This window comes from Erythrolamprus reginae, chromosome 2 (assembly GCF_031021105.1).
Source record: "Erythrolamprus reginae isolate rEryReg1 chromosome 2, rEryReg1.hap1, whole genome shotgun sequence".
In the NCBI taxonomy this organism is placed as follows: Eukaryota; Metazoa; Chordata; class Lepidosauria; order Squamata; family Dipsadidae; genus Erythrolamprus; species Erythrolamprus reginae.
This window is the reverse complement of record NC_091951.1, coordinates 191,213,728-191,233,214: the sequence shown is the minus strand read 5'-3', so window position 1 is coordinate 191,233,214 and position 19,487 is coordinate 191,213,728. Positions and strand designations below refer to the sequence as shown.

Sequence of the window (19,487 nt, the reverse complement as noted above, 5' to 3'; positions counted from 1 at the left end):
AGGCTTTTTCATTGCTAATCTTCCGAAGAATGGTTTTTTCCAGACTTAACCAGATGCTAATGATCTTACTTTTTCAATGCTACTCTCTCCGAAAGTTTTTTCCAATCATAAGTCTTTGCAGGCTTTTTTTCATAGCTGCTAGCTCCAAAAAAGGTTTTTTTAAGCCTTAACCAGGGGATAAAATAATGTGCTGAAGCTGACCAGACTAAGGACACTAGCCAGATTAATACCTGATAGGCAGATTTCCCCCCTATTTTCCTCCACAAAAGTCTTATATTCCAGTGCATCTTATACTCCAAAAATTATGGTATGTATGTATCTTTGTATGTATGTATGAATGTCAACCACATTTATGAAATATGTGTATCTCACTGCATTTGCACTGTCACAGCATAATGTGACAAGAGTTAAACATTTACCTTCTATTAGGAGCAATTGCAGACTAGAGCCAAACTGATATTTGGCACCTATTGCTTTTAGTTGCATTAGAATCAGTACATGCAGCAAAATCCATCAGTTGATTAAGCATTTTAGATTATTATTATTATTATTATTATTATTATTATTATTATTATTATTAATTAGACTTGTATGCCGCCCCTCTCCGAAGACTCGGGGCAGCTCATAGTTCTAGTTTCAACAACTTGAGACATATAATAAAAGAACTAAAAGAAAGAGCAAGAATAGAATATTTACTTCAATTTCCACAAAATATCAATTCCCCCTAATTTAACTAAGTGCCCTAAAAATTAAGCCAGATACTGGGTTTTACGAAGTTTTCGTGTTTGTAAATTGTTGTAAAGCTGTTGGAATCAAGAGTCTATAAATTCAAAATATAAATACTACGTAAAAATATCTAGAATTCAAGGCAATTCTAATGTACAGTGAATCATCAACTGCCCAGAACAACTTGCTTTGTGCGATTACAGTCAATTATGACTTTTTATGATAATCAGCATCTTTACATTTTGTCTAAAGAAATTGAAGGCACTAATGATAATAAAAGCCTTTAACATTCCCATTAGGAAGTAAACAAAGCAAAATAAGTGCTATAGATGTCTTAGAAGAGGTATAGTTGGTTTGCGCCCTTTTCTAAAATAGTCATTGGGATAATTAGAGGGAGGGTCAACAGTGCACACATAGACAAAAGGAGGCAGAAATCTTTACAGTCACACTAGACTTCTAAACCCGAAGAGGGAAAAGAGCTACTCCTGTTTAAGAGATTGTAAGGATATAATAACATAAGGAAAGACCTGTTCTTTGTTATTAATTTTTAAAACTTTGAATGCCCAGCAAACTTTACTGGGAATTGTGGGAACCAAAATCCACTACATCTGGAAGATACAACCTAAGAGTTGGTTGGGATACAGTGTTGGATTTTGATCAGGAAGATCTAAATTTGTATCCCCCTTACAGAATAAGGCCCATCATTTTCTCATGTTCTCTACAGTCTATTAACACAGTTATTTTGAGGATAGAATCAAGCCAGTTTTCAATTATGGAACAGGGATGGATTATTCCAAATAACTATGTCAGAATGAAAAAAAGCCCACCATCCAGAGTCCAACCAGAGTGGAGCAGTTTAAACATTTCATGGATGGATGGATGACAGGTAGACAGATAAACAAAGATACACAATGACCCTTGTCTGAATAGGAAGAGCATGAGGCAGCTGTGAGTCTTTTCTTATGCTGAGCCACAGCTGTTTAACCTTCTGCCCCTGTAAACAAATTCCGTAAAATCCCACTGACAGATGCGTATAGCTCCAGCCAATTCTTCCCAGCTCCATACAGATTCCCTGCTAATGCCTATCTACACAGTGCCCACTCCAGCTTAGTCACAGCTGTGGCTTCTCTTGCCTGCTTGTCTTATGTTCATTGCTCAAGAGGAAGTTGAAAACGGGTTGCTTCACGGCAGAAGTCTGGAAGAATATCGCTAGCGGCCCACGGAGTTCCTTCCTCTTCCTCGCTTTGTCTCAATTCTGATTATGTCTTGTCCTAAAATCCACCTTTCAGAGGTGACCCCTCCATTATCCTACCTCAAGTCTTTAGGCCTTCCGAAGTTTCCTAGGAAGCACCGATGCCCCCAGAGTCTGGTACTTACTGCCAGCGCCAGCTGTGCGGTTCAGGGGCGTGTGCAAAAGGGCTGGTCCTCCCACTGACTTCCCCCACATCCTGTGTGGGTGGCAGAGGCTACCACCCCTTCCAATCAAGGGAAAGACCAAGAGAAATTGTGCAAGGTAGCAGGGCAGATATTCAGATAAGCAGCTCTCACCCAAGCATTCTAGTGGAATCTTGACAGAAGTAAAGATATGCCCACAGCAGTCCACCGCAGTTCAGAGAGCATGATATGTCAGAATGGAAGGACCAGAGCTCAATGCAGTGAAAGCTTACAGTTGAACAGCTTTAAAGGGGATATGAGTCAACTTTTCTGAGAAATTTGTCATTCTGGAGGTGTGTCATAAGGTTATATGAAGGCCTTAGCTGAGAGTGATTTTGAAGATTTTTTTTAAAAGTTTCACTTAATGTGTACTCTTGTACTGGGGATGCTTTCAAACCCTCCTACCCAATCTGGGTTGTATTATGGACAGTCAGATGATTCTTTTGTCAAACACCCACAAAATTACAGTGGAACTTTTAATCCTCATGTTGTGCTTTTCAACTATTTCCAGAGAAGCATCTATCTTAGTCTATGCTGGCAAAAGGACTGGATCTCTTTCTTTCTTTCTTTCTTTCTTTCTTTCTTTCTTTCTTTCTTTCTTTCTTTCTTTCTTTCCTTCCTTCCTTCCTTCCTTCCTTCTTTTTTTCTTTCTTTCTTTCTTTCTTTCCTTCCTTCCTTCTTTCCTTCCTTCCTTCCTTCCTTCCTTCTTTCTTTCTTTCTTTCCTTCCTTCCTTCTTTTTTTTTCTTTCTTTCTTTCTTTCTTTCCTTCCTTCTTTCTTTCTTTCCTTCTTTCCTTCTTTTTTTCTTTCTTTCTTTCTTTCCTTTTTTCCACAGTCACTCATGCCTGTATCACCTCGAGGTTCGATTACTGCAAAGCTCTCTACATGGGGCTACCTTTGAAAAGTGTTCGGAAACTTCAGATCGTGCAGAATGCGGCTGCGAGAGCTATCGTGGGGCTTCCCAGATTCGCCCACGTTTCTACAACACTCTGTGGCCTGCACTGGCTGCCAATCAGTTTCCGGTCACAATTCAAAGTGTTGGTAATGACCTTTAAAGCCCTACACGGCATCGGACCAGAATACCTCCGGAACCGCCTTCTACCGCATGAATCCCAGCGGCCGATAAGGTCCCACAGAGGTGGCCTTATCCGGGTCCCCTCGACCAAACAATGTCGTTTGGCGGGCCCGAGGGGAAGAGCCTTCTCTGTGGCGGCCCCGGCCCTCTGGAATCAACTTCCCCCGGAGATTAGAACGGCCCCCACCCTCCTTGTCTTTCACAAGTTACTTAAGACCCACCTATATCGCCAGGCATGGGAGAACTAAGACATCTCCCCCAGGCTTATTATATTTCATGTTTGATGTGTATGTGCTGTATGGTTTTTAATAGTTCGGCTTTTTATATATTTTATTATTAGATTTGTTCCATTGTTATACTGTTTTTATTACTGTTGTGAGCCGCCCCGAGTCTTCGCAGAGGGGCGGCATACAAATCTAATAAATTATTATTATTATTATTATTATTATTATTATTATTATTATTTCCTTTTTTCTTACATTCTCAAGTATAGGGTAGTAGTTTATATAAACATAACATAGAAAGTAATGATAAAAAGACAAATAGGACAGTAGGACAGGGATGGTAGGCAAACAGTGGGCTTATGCACGCCCCTTACAGAACTCTTAGAAAGGGGAGAGATCAACTGTAGACAATCTAAGGTTGAAGATTTTGGCGTTTGGGGAAGAAACAACAGAGTCAGGCAGAGAATTCCAGGCATTGATCACTCTATTGCTGAAGTTGTATTTTCTGCAGTCTACTTTGGAGCCGTTTAAATTTAGTTTGAATCTATTACGTGTCTCTGTGTTGTTGCAGTTGAAGATGAAGTAGTCATTAACAGGAAGGACATTTTGGTATATGATTTTGTGAACTATGGTTAGATCAGTTCGGAGGCGACGTAGTTGTAAATTGTCTAATTTCATTTTGATAACTTCAAGACTAGCAGACTTTATGACAGCTTGTATTACTATGGACCACATCAAAAGTTTTCAAGCTGTGGGTTGGGACAGGAGCATCTTGGGCCGGAAGTGATCACAGATTTGCACAAGCAAAGTAAAAGGCACTGTCAAAACTCACTCCTGGCCCTCCTCCTTATTTTGCTTGCGTAAATCTGCCGTGGGCGTTTGTTGTAATGAAGAATCCCTTATCTCATCCTAATTCCACAGAAATGCCTTGAAAGTTTAATCTAGCTGTCAACAAACCAAATAGCATCTGAGAAATAAATCACATTCCATTTTCCCCTATGTTTTTATTCTTCAGTCCACCCTTTTTAAGAGTCACAGTGGCGCAGTGGTTAGAGGCCAGTACTGCAGGCTACTTCTGGTGGTCACCAGCTGCCAGCATAGAAACATAGAAATCTGACGGCAGAAAAAGACCTCATGGTCCATCTAGTCTGCCCTTATACTATTTTCTGTATTTTATCTTAGGATGGATATATGTTTATCCCAGGCATGTTTAAATTCAGTTACTGTGGATTTATCTACCACGTCTGCTGGAAGTTTGTTCCAAGGATCTACTACTCTTTCAGTAAAATAATATTTTCTCATGTTGCTCTTGATCTTTCCCCCAACTAACTTCAGATTGTGTCCCCTTGTTCTTGTGTTCACTTTCCTATTAAAAACACTTCCCTCCTGGACCTTATTTAACCCTTTAATATATTTAAATGTTTCGATCATGTCCCCCCTTTTCCTTCTGTCCTCCAGACTATACAGATTGAGTTCATTAAGTCTTTCCTGATACGTTTTATGCTTAAGACCTTCCACCATTCTTGTAGCCCGTCTTTGGGCTGAATCTCACCACAGGCTCAAGGTTGACTCAGCCTTCCATCCTTTCGAGGTGGGTAAAATGAGGCCCCAGATTGTTGGGGGCACTATATGCTGACTCTATAAAGCAGTGGTTCTCAGCCTTGGGGTCGGGACCCCTTTTGGGGTCGAACGACCATTTCACAGGGGTCGCCTAAGACCAGGGGAAAAGACAAATTTCCCATGGTGTTAGGAGCTAAAGCTGGTGCCTTGGAATTTATTTTTACAATCCAACCAATCAGGTGTTTACAGTGGGGGTGTCCCTCTGGCATTCTTGCCAATCAGCTTAAAGCTCTGTTGGGAAAACTGGCACTAGACTTATGGTTGGGGGTCACCACAACATGAGGAACTGTATTAAGGGGTCGCGGCATTAGAAAGGTTCAGAACCACTGCTGTAAAGCCATATGAAGCAGTATATAAGTCTAAATGCTATTGTTATTGCTATTTAATTGGCTTATTTATTTATAAAATTAGTCTGCTGTCCATCTTGCCTAAAGGCGATCCTAGGCACCTTACAAACAACAATTTTAGTTGTTCTGGAGATGGTCTTTCTGCTCAGTGAAGAACTGAAGGAAAATATTAGGGAGATATTTCTTTTTAGAGGAGGAAGATGAGGGGGAGGGGGAGGAGGAAGCATATCACTTGCAGCCAGTCTGAATTCTTACAGCATAAACCCTTGATGCAAAAATAAGAATATAAAACTAGTCCTGCTGGACCAGGCCAACACCCAACTTAATCCAGACATGTGCGCAGAACTCACTGAAGCCTCCAGAGCCTGTGGATGGCAAAAAACTGATTCAGTTGGTTTACGGCCTTCTGGAGGGTGAGGGGCAGGGGTGGGCAACAGATAGGATGGGGTGGAATGCAGTTCCACTGGTGGAAATGAAGCTGTGTGCCCAGCTGCCTGCAATTTGGCAATTCAAATCTCACCAGGCTCAAGGTTGACTCAACCTTCCATCCTTCCGAGGTGGGTAAAATGAGGAGGAATATTGTTGTTGGGAGCAATATGCTGACTCTGTAAACCGCTTAGAGAGTGCTGTGAAGCACTTTGAAGTGGTATATACTATAAGTCTAAATGCTATTGGTATTGTTATTATAATGCCCCTAAGAAAGATGATTTACACAGATTAATTGCAGAAGACTCAGCATACTTAAGCCAGCCTCTTCTTGATATAATATACAGTAGAATTCATTAGTAAAGATGTAGAATCAACAGACAATTAATTAGATCAATTTTTTAAAGGTTTATGCAGATGTGACTTAATAGAAAGTCCACATTCAGAGAGATAGCACTGCAGATGCCTAACTATTAGAGCCTGAATTCTGATGTCCGGAGAAAGACTTAGCTCTCACTCACTGCTGGAGAACTCCCAAAACTATTCGGCTGTAGAGTGTGCAAACAGAAACGTAAAGGCACGAAAATGTTCAAACTATGTCAAGAGTGAGTAGAGGGTAGATTGAAATCTAACATACATTTTCAGGATGCTCTACTGTAGATAAGCAAGATTGTGTGATTGTCAGCACAAAAGCAACAACGGGAGTTTTTCTGACTGAAAGCCAGAAATGAGTAAGTTACCAAAAAATAGAATGAAAATTCTGAAAATTTAGGTTTATGTTCGAGGGTTTTCCGATGACAGCCTTGTGTCTGTAGGTACCAATGCACCTCCAACAATTCCCCTGAGGCTGTCTTGGTTCTTTGAGTCATTCTGACCATTGTTTTTATAAAAGCACTTATTATTGAATTGAAAGGTAGCATGGCGTAAGGCTGGATGCAATATAACCTTTTTATGTAAAAAAGCTCAGTGGTGCACATAAGCTTCTAGGCCAGTGATGGCAAACCTTTTTTCCCTCGGATGCCGAAAGAGTGTGGGTGTGTGCTATTGCGCATGCGTGAGTGCCCACACCCATAATTCAATGCCTGGGAAGGGGGGAAACAGTTTCCCCCGCCCACGTGGAGGCCCTCTGGAGGCTGGAAACGGCCTGTTTCCCAACTTCTGGTGGGCCCAGTAGGCTTGTGTTTTGCCCTCCCCAGGCTCTAAAGCAGTGGTTCTCAACCTTTCTAATGCAGTGACCCCTTAATACAGTTCCTCATCTTGTGGTGACCCCCAACTATAAGTTTAGGGCCAATTCTTCCAACAGATCTTTAACCTGATTGGCAAGAGGTCAGAGGGACACTCCCTGTAAACGCCCGATTGATTGGATTGTAAAAATATGTTCTGAGATGCCAGAATAGAAGCTTTAGTTGCTAACCCCATTGGAAATTTGTCTTTTCCCATGGTCTTAGGCTACCCCTGTGAAATGGTCGTTCAACCCCCAAAGGGATCCCGACCCCAAGGTAGAGAACAACTGCTCTAAAAGCTTCTCTGAAACTGAGGGAGGGTAAGAATGCCCTCCTCATCCCTCCTGGAGGCTCTCTGGAAGCCAAAAACACCCTCCCAGCGCCTCTGTGTGAGCCAAAAATCAGCTGGCCAGCACACACGTGCACATTGGAGCTAAGCTAGGGCAACAGCTCATGTGCCAGCAGATATGGCTCCGCGTGCCACCTGTGGCACCCATGCCATAGGTTCACCATCAGTGCTCTAGGCATTTTTAGGAGATTAAAATGGTGGATGGCTGTGGCCCAGTGCTTTGTTTAGAACTGGGCTCAGCTGCTGAGAGGAATAAGGAAACATGGGTGAATAAGGAAGCATTTGGAGCAACATGCTCCAAACTTTCCAGCTTTGTAGATCAGTAGGGAAGGGGAAGTGGATGGTTTCTTGTGAGTGGCAAGCGAGCGCGTGTGCACACATGCTCTTGCCCTCCACTTCTATGGCCTGGTTGGTTCTGAATGGGTTGTGGCCCAGTGAGGCCCGGCGATTAGGAACTCCTGATTTGGAGGATTCAGAAAGTATGTCCACTAGGACAGTTCTTCTATGATAATGCAAACCCACCATCCCAGACTGATTGTGATCACAAGCCATAAAACACTGTCTGAATTCCAGGTTTGACTCCACGTATGAATCAAAACCTCCTTTGGCAATATTTGTTTGCAATTTTAAAAAAAGAAAAGAAGAATCTTTGATAAGAGTCATTCGGTGTCAAGTGGACCAATTTTAAAGATCATCCCCACCCTAACATCTCAGATTTTGATGAAATTTGGCACATGGTTTCTTTATGATATAAAACTATGCTGTGCAAAATTTTAGTTCAAAAGACTAAAAATTGGGAGTTCTAGGAGACCTCAAGTAAAGGGTTGCAAAATAAAAGTTTCTCCAAATATCTCCAACATACTAATGAAACTGCCACGTTTACAGCTTCTGGAAGTTAGCCCAAAATGTCATTTTTGCTGACTCAGCATTTTGCAACCCTTTACTTGAGGTCTCCTAGAACTCCCAATTTTTAGTCTTTTGAACTAAGATTTTGCACAGCATAGTTTTATATCAGAAAGAAAGTATGTGCAAAATTTCATCAAAATCTGAGGTGATAAGGTGGTGACCACTAGTCCACTTGACATGGAATGACTCATAAGCAAGAAAGATTTAATTGCCAGTTGGGGTAGTTGCTGGATGTTAGTTGCATCTGAATACTTTATAAAAAGTTACATTATAATATTAGAAAATTATAATAATTAATATATTTTTATTGCTGTTCATCTCTGGGTACCATATATTTATATCTTAAAGAGGCTGTCCAGCCTGGAATCAGATTACTGCACACTGCTCAAAAATTTAAGGGAACACTTAAAAAACAGAATATAACTTCAAGTAAATCAAACTTCTGTGAAATCAAACTGTCCACTTAGGAAGCAACACTGATTGACAGTCAATTTCACTTGCTGTTGTGCAAATGGAATAGCTGTGCAAATAAAATATTCAATGAGAATATCCCATTCATTCAGATCTACGATGTGTTATTTGAGTGTTCCCTTTATTTTTTTGAGCAGTATATATTGTATGCAAGGGTAAATTCCCTTTACCAAAGCTATCAGTGCGCTGCGCATGCAGCTTCGGTTCTCTTGCATGCGTGCACACGTGTCCCAGCATGTTTTTCCTTCTGCACATGTGCCGGAAGCAAACACGCACTGAAATCCCATGAAGGGACGCACACATGTGTGACATTTCACCTTTTTTTTGCTTCCGCACATGCAGAGAAGCAAAAAAACGCCAAAATCTCACGCACACACATATCCCCTCACAAGATTTTGCTTCTGCACATGTGGACAAAGTCAAATACACTGGGATGCACGTGCGCTCGCACAAGAGAACTGAAGCTGCGTGCATAGCACAGCGTTCGTTACTGGTGCGCCATTCTCTACCATACTGGTAGCAATGCACTACTGATTGTATGTGTCTAAATGCCTCCTATATCATGATAATAGCAATAGCACTTAGACTTATATTCCATTTCAAACTGTTTTACAGCCCTCTCTAATGTTGAAAGTGCTGTTTGGTTTTATCTCAGCTGCTTTAAAATAATCTTATAGTTTTACCAGACTTAACTTTCTATTTATTTATTTATTTATTGATTGATTGATTGATTGATTGACTGATTGATTGATTTTTATGTCCTGAGTCTAAGGAAACACCCTGAGTCTCCTTAGACTCAGGACAGCTTAAAACATGTTAGCAATAGCACTTTTTAACAGAGCCAGCAAATTGCCCCCACAATCCAGGTCAGTTATGATGGTTTTATTTTATTTTCATTCCATGTTAGCTGCCCAGAGTTATGTTTGCAATGGGCAGCCATATAAATCGAACCGGTGTATATGACACACCTTGGTTTTGGGGGGGAGGAAAACAAGGGGAAAAAATTATGCCTCTGCTCCCAGCAAACAACACAAATGATATACACTGTTTGCTGTGTATTTCTGTGCACGTGTGTCTACATAGAAATAGCAAAGAATTGTAGAAATGTACATTATGGCAGTATATTGATGCCAGAAAGTTTTCTTAAATGTAGTCACACTAACGCCTCCCAATTATTTAAACAGATCTACTCCTAACATGACTAAGTCAAGGGTTAACTCAGCTGCCTTATCAATACTAAATTAGGACACTGATACATTTCAGACTATAGTTGTACAGATTCTGTTAAAATTGGTGTGGCTTTCAGGAAGTATGCATAATTCTCTGCTATTTATCGCCCCGAATCTACGGAGAGTGGCGGCATACAAATCTAATAAATAAATATTTAAAAGAAGATACAATGCCACTGAGCCTCTTCAGGCCAAGCATTTATTTTAAAAAAGCTACTTGATTTTGTTGGCAGCTCAAACTGCCCAAGGAGCTGCTGATACAGTTCTACAGAGGAATCATTGAGTCTGTCATCTGCACCTCTATAACTGTCTGGTTTGGTGCTGCAACCCAACAGGACTGACACAGACGTCAGAGGAGAATCAGAACTGCAGAAAAAACAATTGCTGCCAACCTGCCTTCCATTAAGGACCTGTATACTGCACGAGTCAAAAAGAAGGCGGGGAAAATATTTACTGACCCCTCACATCCTGGACACAAATTGTTTCAACTCCTACCCTCAAAACATCGCTACAGAGCACTGCACACCAAGACAACTAGACACAAGAACAGTTTTTTCCCAAACGCCATCACTCTACTAAACAAATAATTCCCTCAACACTGTCAGACTTTCTACTAAATCTGCACTTCTATTCTACTAGTTTTTCTCATCATTCCTTTCACCCATTTCCTCCCATGTTGACTGTATGACTGTAACTTGTTGCTTATATCCTAAGATTTTCATTAATATTGCTTCTTCATTGCTTATTTGACCCCTATGACAATCATTAAGTGTTGTACCACATGATTCTTGACAAATGTATATTTTATTTTATGTACGCTGAGAGCATATGCACCAAGACAAATTCCTTGTGTGTCCAATCACACTTGGCCAATAAAAATTCTATTCTATTCTATTCTAGAACAATAATAAAGCAGTCTTTAAAAAATAAGTCTAATAATTCGGACATTCTGCAGATATTTATAGTTATTGACTTACCTCTTTGCATCCAGTTCAGCAGAAAATAAAAATGTTCCTCTCCCTCCCAACAATTTGCCTCCTTGCAGTTAGTTTCACTTTCGGTTTAGCACCTGGCTGACTGCAGCCTCAAATCAGCTGAAGGCGGGGAAGCTGATAATGAGTTGCTTGCCTTAACAGGCTCTATTCTGTTTGCTGTAAAGAGGTAAATTGCTGGGAGGCAGAGGCCAAAGGATGGGGGTGGCTGGGTGAGGCTACATTTGGTCTATAATATTAAGATTAAGATTGAGATTTATTAGATTTGTATGCACCTTAGTTTTCACCCTCTTTTGGGGATGGTGCATCTTATACCCGGAAATGGGTAAATAAAATCTGATAAAAGTATTGTAAAAGGCTGGACTCACCTTATAATATCTCTCACTTCTTGCTAGCTCTTCCTCTGAACTTTGCCACTGCTGTGTACTTTTGCATTTCATCTGAGACAGGCCACTCAGGCTGTGACGCCTACCCAGGAACAGCTGGGGGATTCTCATCTTGGCAGAAAGGTGGTTGCGGCAGGACAATAGATCTGCGTGGGAAGATGATGGGGAAGGCTGGACCCAAAGATCCTCCAGAGAATGAGACATTTCCAAGCATGCTGAAAAGGAAGAAAAGTAGAATCAACAAGGATAAATCTTGCCTTTCCTCATACATTCTATGTTCAGTGAAGCTTTTGGTTTAAAAAGGGCTGGTTCAAATGAAGGAGAAATTTCCTGATCATGAAGAAAATTACTTTGGGGGTTTGCCTACTGTCCTTTTAATTTTATATTGACTCCTACTACTGGGAAAGTCCGCAATGAAAAGTAAAGAGAGACTCTGGGTCTGGAATAATATCTGACTTCTGGGGACTACATCCAAGTTTTTTTTAGCAATAGCACTAGCACTTACATACCGCTTCGTAGTGCTTTTACAGCCTTCTCTAAGCGGTTTACAGAATCAGCCTATTGCCCCCAATAATCTGGGTCTTCATTCCACTTCCCTTGCAAGGATGGAAGGCTGAGTCAACCTTTGGTGAGAGTTGAACTGCTGAACTACAGCTAGCAGTTATTTGAAGTAAATCTAACCACTGCGCCTCCCCGGCTCTTTTCTTGGCAGCATTGCAAATATAGCTAGCCACAGCCTTTTCCAATAATGGGTCTTTTATACTGCTCAAAAAAATAAAGGGAACACTTAAACAACACAATATAACTCCAAGTCAATCAAACTTCTGTGAAATCAAACTGTCCACTTAGGAAGCAACACTGATTGACAATCAATTTCATTTTGTTGTCAGCACATTCAACTTTGTACAGAACAAAGTGTTCAATGAGAATATTTCATTCATTCAGATCTAGGATGTGTTATTTGAGTGTTCCCCTTGTTTTTTTTGAGCAGTGTACTTTCCAGTCCATCTGATAGTCACTGTCCAAATCCAAGTGTGAATTAAGCCCTATCAGGCTTAACTTTCAAGTTCAGGGAAGGCTGGCCAAGTCTTTCTGAGACTTCCAGCGGAAACAGAATATGAAACCTCTGTCCTGAAAGTCTTCCCTGCTTAGATCTGCTTAGATCTACATCACAGCCCTGATTGATTGATTGATTGATTGATTGATTGATCGATTGATTGTTAGAGTTGAAAGGGACCATGAAGGCCATCGAGTTCAACCCCCTGCCCAAGCAGGAACTTTTATTTTTTTATTTTTTTTATTTTTACTTTTATTTTTTTAATTTATTTACTTTTATTTTATTTATTTTTATTTATTTATTTATTTATTCGATTTTTATGGCGCTCTTCTCCTTAGACTGAGGGCGGCTTACAACACGTTAGCAATAGCACTTTTGAACAGAGCCAGCATATTGCCCCCACAATCCGGGTCCTCATTTTACCCACCTCGGAAGGATGGAAGGCTGAGTCAACCTTGAGCCGGTGATGAGATTTGAACCGCTGACCTTCAGATCTACAGTCAGCTTCAGTGGCCTGCAGTATAGCAATCCCTTGAAGCAATCCCTTCCTGGTTGTAAGCTCCTGAGGTTGCAGCCAGTGGTGGGATTCAAATAATTTAATAACCGGTTCTCTGCCCTAATGATTTCTTCCAACAACCAGTTCACTAAACTTCTCAGAAAGTTAACAACCACTTCTCCAAAAGTGGTGCGAACTGGTTGAATCCCATCACTAGTTCAAGCCCACTGACATGGTTTTGCTGCTTCTGATTTTTCAGTATTGGCAAGAATCTTTGGGAATCAGTGGCACTGTGACATTTTAAAGATGCTCGATCTCTTTCTTCTAATTCCCCCCCCTCACTTGTCAGGGGTTTTTAACCAACAATCTATTTATTGTCCAGAACTTCTCTTTGCCACTGTCACTACTGACTAAGTGCCATGGGACAGCCACCATCTTTACTGGCCTACTTTCCCACTCAATAGTGCCCTGGACCAGTCACACAGCACTACTGTCAAGGGTACAATGACACGGTATTTAGCTTCATAAATATTTGTACAAGGGGTGGGCATTCTTTTAGGACTGGGGACAATACCTCTCTTATGAGAGGGATGCATACTCAGTGTCTTGGGAATATAGGGGAAGCTGTTACACAGAAGGGCAACACGACAATTTTTTGTTTTCCTAAGTTTGGGGTAGGGATGTAATTTTTTCCCTTTTGTTTTTAGAAATTGTGTTATCCAGGGGTAACCAGATAACCAGATTTTCCTCCCACTTAGGACTGTGTGACTGTAACTTGTTGCTTGTATCCTAAGATTTTTATTAATATTGATTGTTTCTTCATTGCTTATTTGACCCCTATGACAATCATTAAGTGTTGTACCACATGATTCTTGACAAATGTCTCTTTTTCTTTTATGTACACTGAGAGAATATGCACCAAGACAAATTCCTTGTGTGTCCAATCACACTTGGCCAATAAAGAATTCTATTCTATTCTATTCTATTCTGTTCTATTCTATTCTATTCTATTCTACACTAAGGCTGCCAGATCTTGGCTTCAAAAATCTATACAACCACTAGATGGCCACAGACCTGCCCACAAAATTATACTCTTTGCTGCCATTTGGTGCTGTTTCAGTTTCTTGCAGTTCAAGCCTGCTTGTCCACTTGTGGATATCTGAGTTGCAGTGAGTGACAAACACTGATAATTTTCTATGCTATGCCTGACTTACTTGGAACAGTATGGCATTTTCGCTCTCAAACCAGGATGTCTGATCCCTTAAATACACTGCATTTTTAATATGTAATGTTCCCACTCCCAACTTATGGGAATGTCCATCCACTGTTCAGCTATTGTGGTGATGGGGAGTCCAAAGAAAGAATACAATTGCTTGAGAGTTCCAACTGCTGGAGTTCATGTTGCCCAACCCTGATTTAATCCCTTGAACTTCAAAAAACAATTCACCTGGGCCACCATCCTTTCCTGAATGGATGCCAGAATGCAAGAAGAAGTTTTGCTGTAGGCTTGCTCTCTCCTCATCGGTCACTTCAGCCACATAGGATGCTGGGACAAAGATGGGCCTCTTCTGCTTGGTCTGGCTGAGCCGCTTCACCTGCCACCAATCCTCATTGGCCTTGTGCACAAGGTGGAAGATCTCCCCTTCCTCGATGATCACCTGCCTCCCATCTTCAGATTTGTACTGATAGTCATAAAGAGCCTGCAGCAACACACTGCCTGGAGAATCCAGAGGAGATTCGCTCTGGTGGTGATTGAACCCTTCCAGGAACCGCTTCCGACTTGAAAACATCTTCCCAAGTCAGGTTGATCCGAAAGAGCCGGGAACTCTGGGCCTCAGCATGCTACATTTTCACCTGTGATGAAAATAATTGCAACACTGCATTTAGATGTGGTGAAAAGGTAACTGATGTACAGTGCCAGGAAATTAAATGTCTTAGCCATTGTGACTTGTTAGATCTGAGCATAATATTCAAAATTCCATAAATTGTGGATTATTTAGTAGGTGAAATACTAGACAATGCTGATTTATGTAAGTCTGGACTTCTAAGAATAAGAAGCGTACTAAAAAAGTAAAATTTTCCTCTATAGTTCAGTGTAATATCTTGTGATGGTAACTCAATAATAATAATAATAATAATTATTATTATTATTATTATTATTATTATTACTATTATTATTATTATTATTATTATTATTATTATTATTATTATTTATTATTATTAGATTTGTATGCCGCCCCTCTCCGAAGACTCGGGGCGGCTCACAACAGTAATTAAAAAAACAGTATAATAATGAAACAAATCTAATAATAAAATTACATTAAAAAACCCCAACAATTAAAAACCATACAACACATACATACCAAAGATAAAATATAAGAAAGCCTGGGGGAGATGTCTTAGTTGACAATGAAACTTATTTTCCCAGGAAGAAAAAGGATAGAAAACGTTCATTAAGTATTGGTTAAAAGGTAATTTAGACTGGCTTTCTTAATTTATTACTACAAAAGCTATGGTAGTCAGTTTGAGTTAGTGATTAAAGTGCTGGCTTAGAAACCAGGATACTGGGAGTTCTAGGCCTCTCAGGCATTAAAACTAGCTGAGGGATTTGGGGCCAATCATTCTCAGCCCAATCCATCTTACTGAATTAGGGTTAAATTTTACAGGTGTGCAAAATAGACCGTCAGGCATTGGGCATCTTTTTAATGAAATTAATTTTTAATTAATCGTGCAGAAGATGCTAGACCAGTGATGGCGAACCTATGACACGTGTGTCAGCACTGACACGCGTAGCCATTTTCGGTGACACGCCGCGCCGATATTTGCGATGGCTGGGAGGGACGAGAAGAATCACCCCGGCCGGACGTCAGTTTCAGCTGGGGGGGGGGCGAGAACACCTTTGTGTCACCTTTGGCAGCACAAGCATGCATGTCCGGCCGGGGGAAGAATCGCCCCGGCCGGACGTCAGTTTCAGCTGGTGGGAGGGCGGCGGCAGCGGGCAGTAGCTGTGTGGCCGTGCCAGGGTGGTCAGCTGTGAGGCGGAGCTCCGGAACGGAGGCTCTGACCAGCGGCGGCTGGACATGTTGCTGTAGCCATGCGGCGGCAGCGGCAGCGGGCAGTAGCCGTGGGGAGGTGCCAGGGTGGTCAGCTGTGAGGCGGAGCTCCGGAACAGAGGCACCGACGGCGGCGTCTGGACATGCTGGAATTGCGTGCCTGGCACTTGCCTGCTGGCTGGGCTGGGACGGAGGCTCCAGCCCCACGTCCATGCCCAGCCCAACGCCAGCATGTACGGCGTCTAGCAACATGTCTAGCTGCCGCCGTCGGTGCCTCGGTTCCGGAGCTCCGCCTCACAGCTGATCACCCTGCTGCCACTGCTGAGAGAAAAAGAGAGGGAGAGAGGGGGAGAGAAAGAGATAGCAAGAGAGGGAGAGAGAGGGGGGGTTAGCAAGAGAGGGACAGAGAGAAAGAGAGAGGGGGGATAGCAACAGAGGGAGAGAGAGAAAGAGAGAGGGGGGAAAGAAAGAGAAAAAGAGATAGCAACAGAGGGAGAGAGAGAAAGAGAGAGGGAGAGAGGGGAGACAGAAAGAGAGAGAAAGAGATAGTAAGAGAAGGAGAGAGAGGGGGAGAGAAAGAGAGAAAGCAAAAAAAAGAGAGAGAAAGAGAGATATCAAGAGAGAGAAAGAGAGGGGGAGAGAGAAAGACAGCAAGAGAGAGAGAGAAAGCAAGAGAGAGAGAGAAAGAGGGGGGAAGGAGGGTGAGGGAAAGACATTGAGGGAGGGAAGGAGGGAGAGAGAAGGAGGGCAAAAAAGAGAGGAAGGAAGGGAGAAACAAAGAGAGATGGAGAGAGGGGGAAAGAAAGAGGAAGGAAGGGAGAGAGAGAAAGAGGGAGAGAGAGAAATAGAGCGAAAGGGAGGAAGAGAGATATTTTTTTTGTCCAAACTTTTTTTTGCCCCCCCCCCCACCGCTCAATGTTCCCCAGGATTTTGTAAATGTGAATAATGTGCCGCGGCTCAAAAAAGGTTGGGAAACACTGATTTAAACTATAAATATCACAAAATTATGGTTTTTTCTCAAGGTGACACACCACCCGAGTTATGCTTGGTTTTTTGGCGAATTTTGACACACCAAGCTCAAAAGGTTGCCCATCACTGTGCTAGACCATGAAAGGAAAATAATACTCAGAGGAAAGTAGAGTCAGAAAGAGGTAGTAGTTCTATAACCAAAAATGGTGTAGCTGCATCTATTTTCAGTCCCAAAAGTGCTTCCAACTATTGGACTCTTTTCTCAGACATTGCATGTCAATATTTCTGGGGTAATTTTTATTTTTATTTTTCTTCTCCAATCACGTGTACAGAAAAAAAAGATACCATTAATTTTAAGTTACATTACAATATATCATTGTATGTCAATACTGCATGTCAATATTTCATATATTGCATGTCAATATTTCATATATTGCATGTCAATACAGTATTTCTGTATCCATGACAGGGATGGGATGCAAAAACTTTAGCAATGGGTTCTCTGCTCAGTTGCTACGTGGGTGTGGCCATGGTGGGCGTGGTCTACTTACCCTCCTGCACCATGAGGGGGGGTATTTTCATCCTTCACAGGCTCCGGAAGCTTTCCACGAGCCTCTGGGAGGGAGAAAATGGCCTCCCCCAGGCTCCAGAGGTACTCTGGGGGGCAGAAACAGGCCCGTTTCTGGACTTCTGGAACTTCCGGGAGGCCTGTTTTTCACCCTCCCAGAGCCTCTATGTGGAGACTCCTGGCAAGGGAGAGGCCAGACAGTCCTTGCAATTAGCATCCGGTTCACTCAACCAGCCCAAACCAACTGAATACCATCCCTGTCCATGGATCAAGTTAAGTCATGAATGACTTTTCAGGAGAGCTATCAGTTTAGGAAATGGAGATAGAGACAGATAGAGAGAGAGAGGGAGAGAGAGGGAGTGATAGAGGTAGAAGTAGAGAGAGAGAGAAATGATAGTGATGAGAGAAATAAAAATGAAAGAGGTGAGAGAGATAAAGGTAGAGGTAGAGGTAGAATAGAGAGAGAGGGGTAGAGAGAGGTAGAGATAGAGGTAAAGAGGTAAAGATAGAGATGAGATGAGAGAGAGGAGAGGGATAAAGGGAGAAGTAGAGGTAGATTAGTGGTAGAGATAGAGATAGAGATAGAGAGGGGGGAGGGAGTTAGAGATATACACACACAACTGTGGGCTAATTCTTTGCTCTCCCACTTCTGAAGAATCTAAGTCACCAGAAGCAGCCAAGTAGCTGTTGCAACAGGAAGCAACAATGTGCTTGCATCTTCTTGCACAGAATGAACACACAGGCATATTAAGCAGAGATGGTTCCCGGTGGAATTTGCTTGTCAAACAGAATGAGCTGGTAGGGAAAGTAAAGCTGCTTTCTCCCAGACCCTTGGGACTCCCTAGTCTTGTTCTTGAAGCATCTCCCAGAGTGTTTTTGCCCTCCAAGGCAAAGCTTATTTATACTGACCCAGAAATTACCCTCAACGCAGCAAATCATCTTCGGAACCAGGGACAACCAATTCTGTAAAGATCACTCTATCCTCTGCATAAAGGGCCCATTCCACATATGAATGATCAACTTTTGTGATCAAGAATTGGTAGGGATTTCACACTTAAAGGCACAAGAACTCATATTATCTATGAGGATGCGACATTAGAAAGAACTTATAGAATAAATCATTTGGGGATAAGAGTGCTGTAGAAATGAAATGAAAAGAAATTGAAAGTTAAAAATAACAAAATAAATATTGTATTTTTCAGACTTTAAGACACACATTTCCCCCTCCCCCAAAGAGGGTGGAAATGTTGGTGCATCTTATACAGTGAATACAGCCATTGTTGGCCTTCCAAAGCCCTGCCCCCACATTCCATTTTTCCAAAAGTGGGGTGCACAGAAAGTTTGGAAAGCCTGCAGAGTTCTCCTAGGGAAAGGGAAAAACACCCCAATTTTTGTGAAACAAATGGGCCATTTTTTGCAAAAATGGGGGTATTTTTGCCTTCTCCCCAGCCCCTAGGAACACCCTGCAGGCCTCTCAAACCCTCAGTGCACCCCATTTTGCAAACAAATGATGAAAAATGGGCCCTTTTTTGCAAAACCGGGGGCTGCAATTGATTCAAAATGCCGGTCAGAAAATCTACAGTGAAAGCAGCTACTTTAGCACAATACTAACTCTCTGAACACCCCAAATGGTTACCAATAGCTGTGAGAGCCATGTTCTAGGTCTTGTAAACCAGTGGTCCCCAACCTTTTTTCCACCAGGGACCAGTTTCAGCAAGACAATTTTTCTATGGCCTGGTGGGGGCGGAAAGGGGTGTGGTTGGGGGCGGGATTAAGCATGGGGGGGCCGGTCCTCCCCGCCCCTCTGTCCTGCCCATCGCCCTGTGGCCAGCAGAACCTGCCTCCCGAGCCCTCTTGCCCGGCGGGAGGCGAAGCCCTGGAGGGAGGGGGCAGCAGCAGGAGGGGCGGCAGCTGCTGACTCCGCAGACCGGTGCAAC

At 42.2% G+C, this 19,487-nt stretch overlaps 1 protein-coding gene across 1 annotated transcript in view; it reads right to left on the bottom strand.

The window, feature by feature from the left end:
* The window catches only part of ARHGAP9 (Rho GTPase activating protein 9), a 57,156-nt gene that overhangs the window by 32,872 nt on the left and 4,797 nt on the right, over positions 1-19,487 (bottom strand). Inside the window, exons 2-3 of the mRNA XM_070736059.1 lie at positions 14,408-14,814; positions 11,390-11,622 (exon numbers count right to left, since the gene is read on the bottom strand). Of these exons, the coding sequence (XP_070592160.1) occupies positions 11,390-11,622; positions 14,408-14,750 (576 nt within the window). The 5' untranslated portion in view covers positions 14,751-14,814. The remainder of the gene's footprint in view (positions 1-11,389; positions 11,623-14,407; positions 14,815-19,487) is intronic.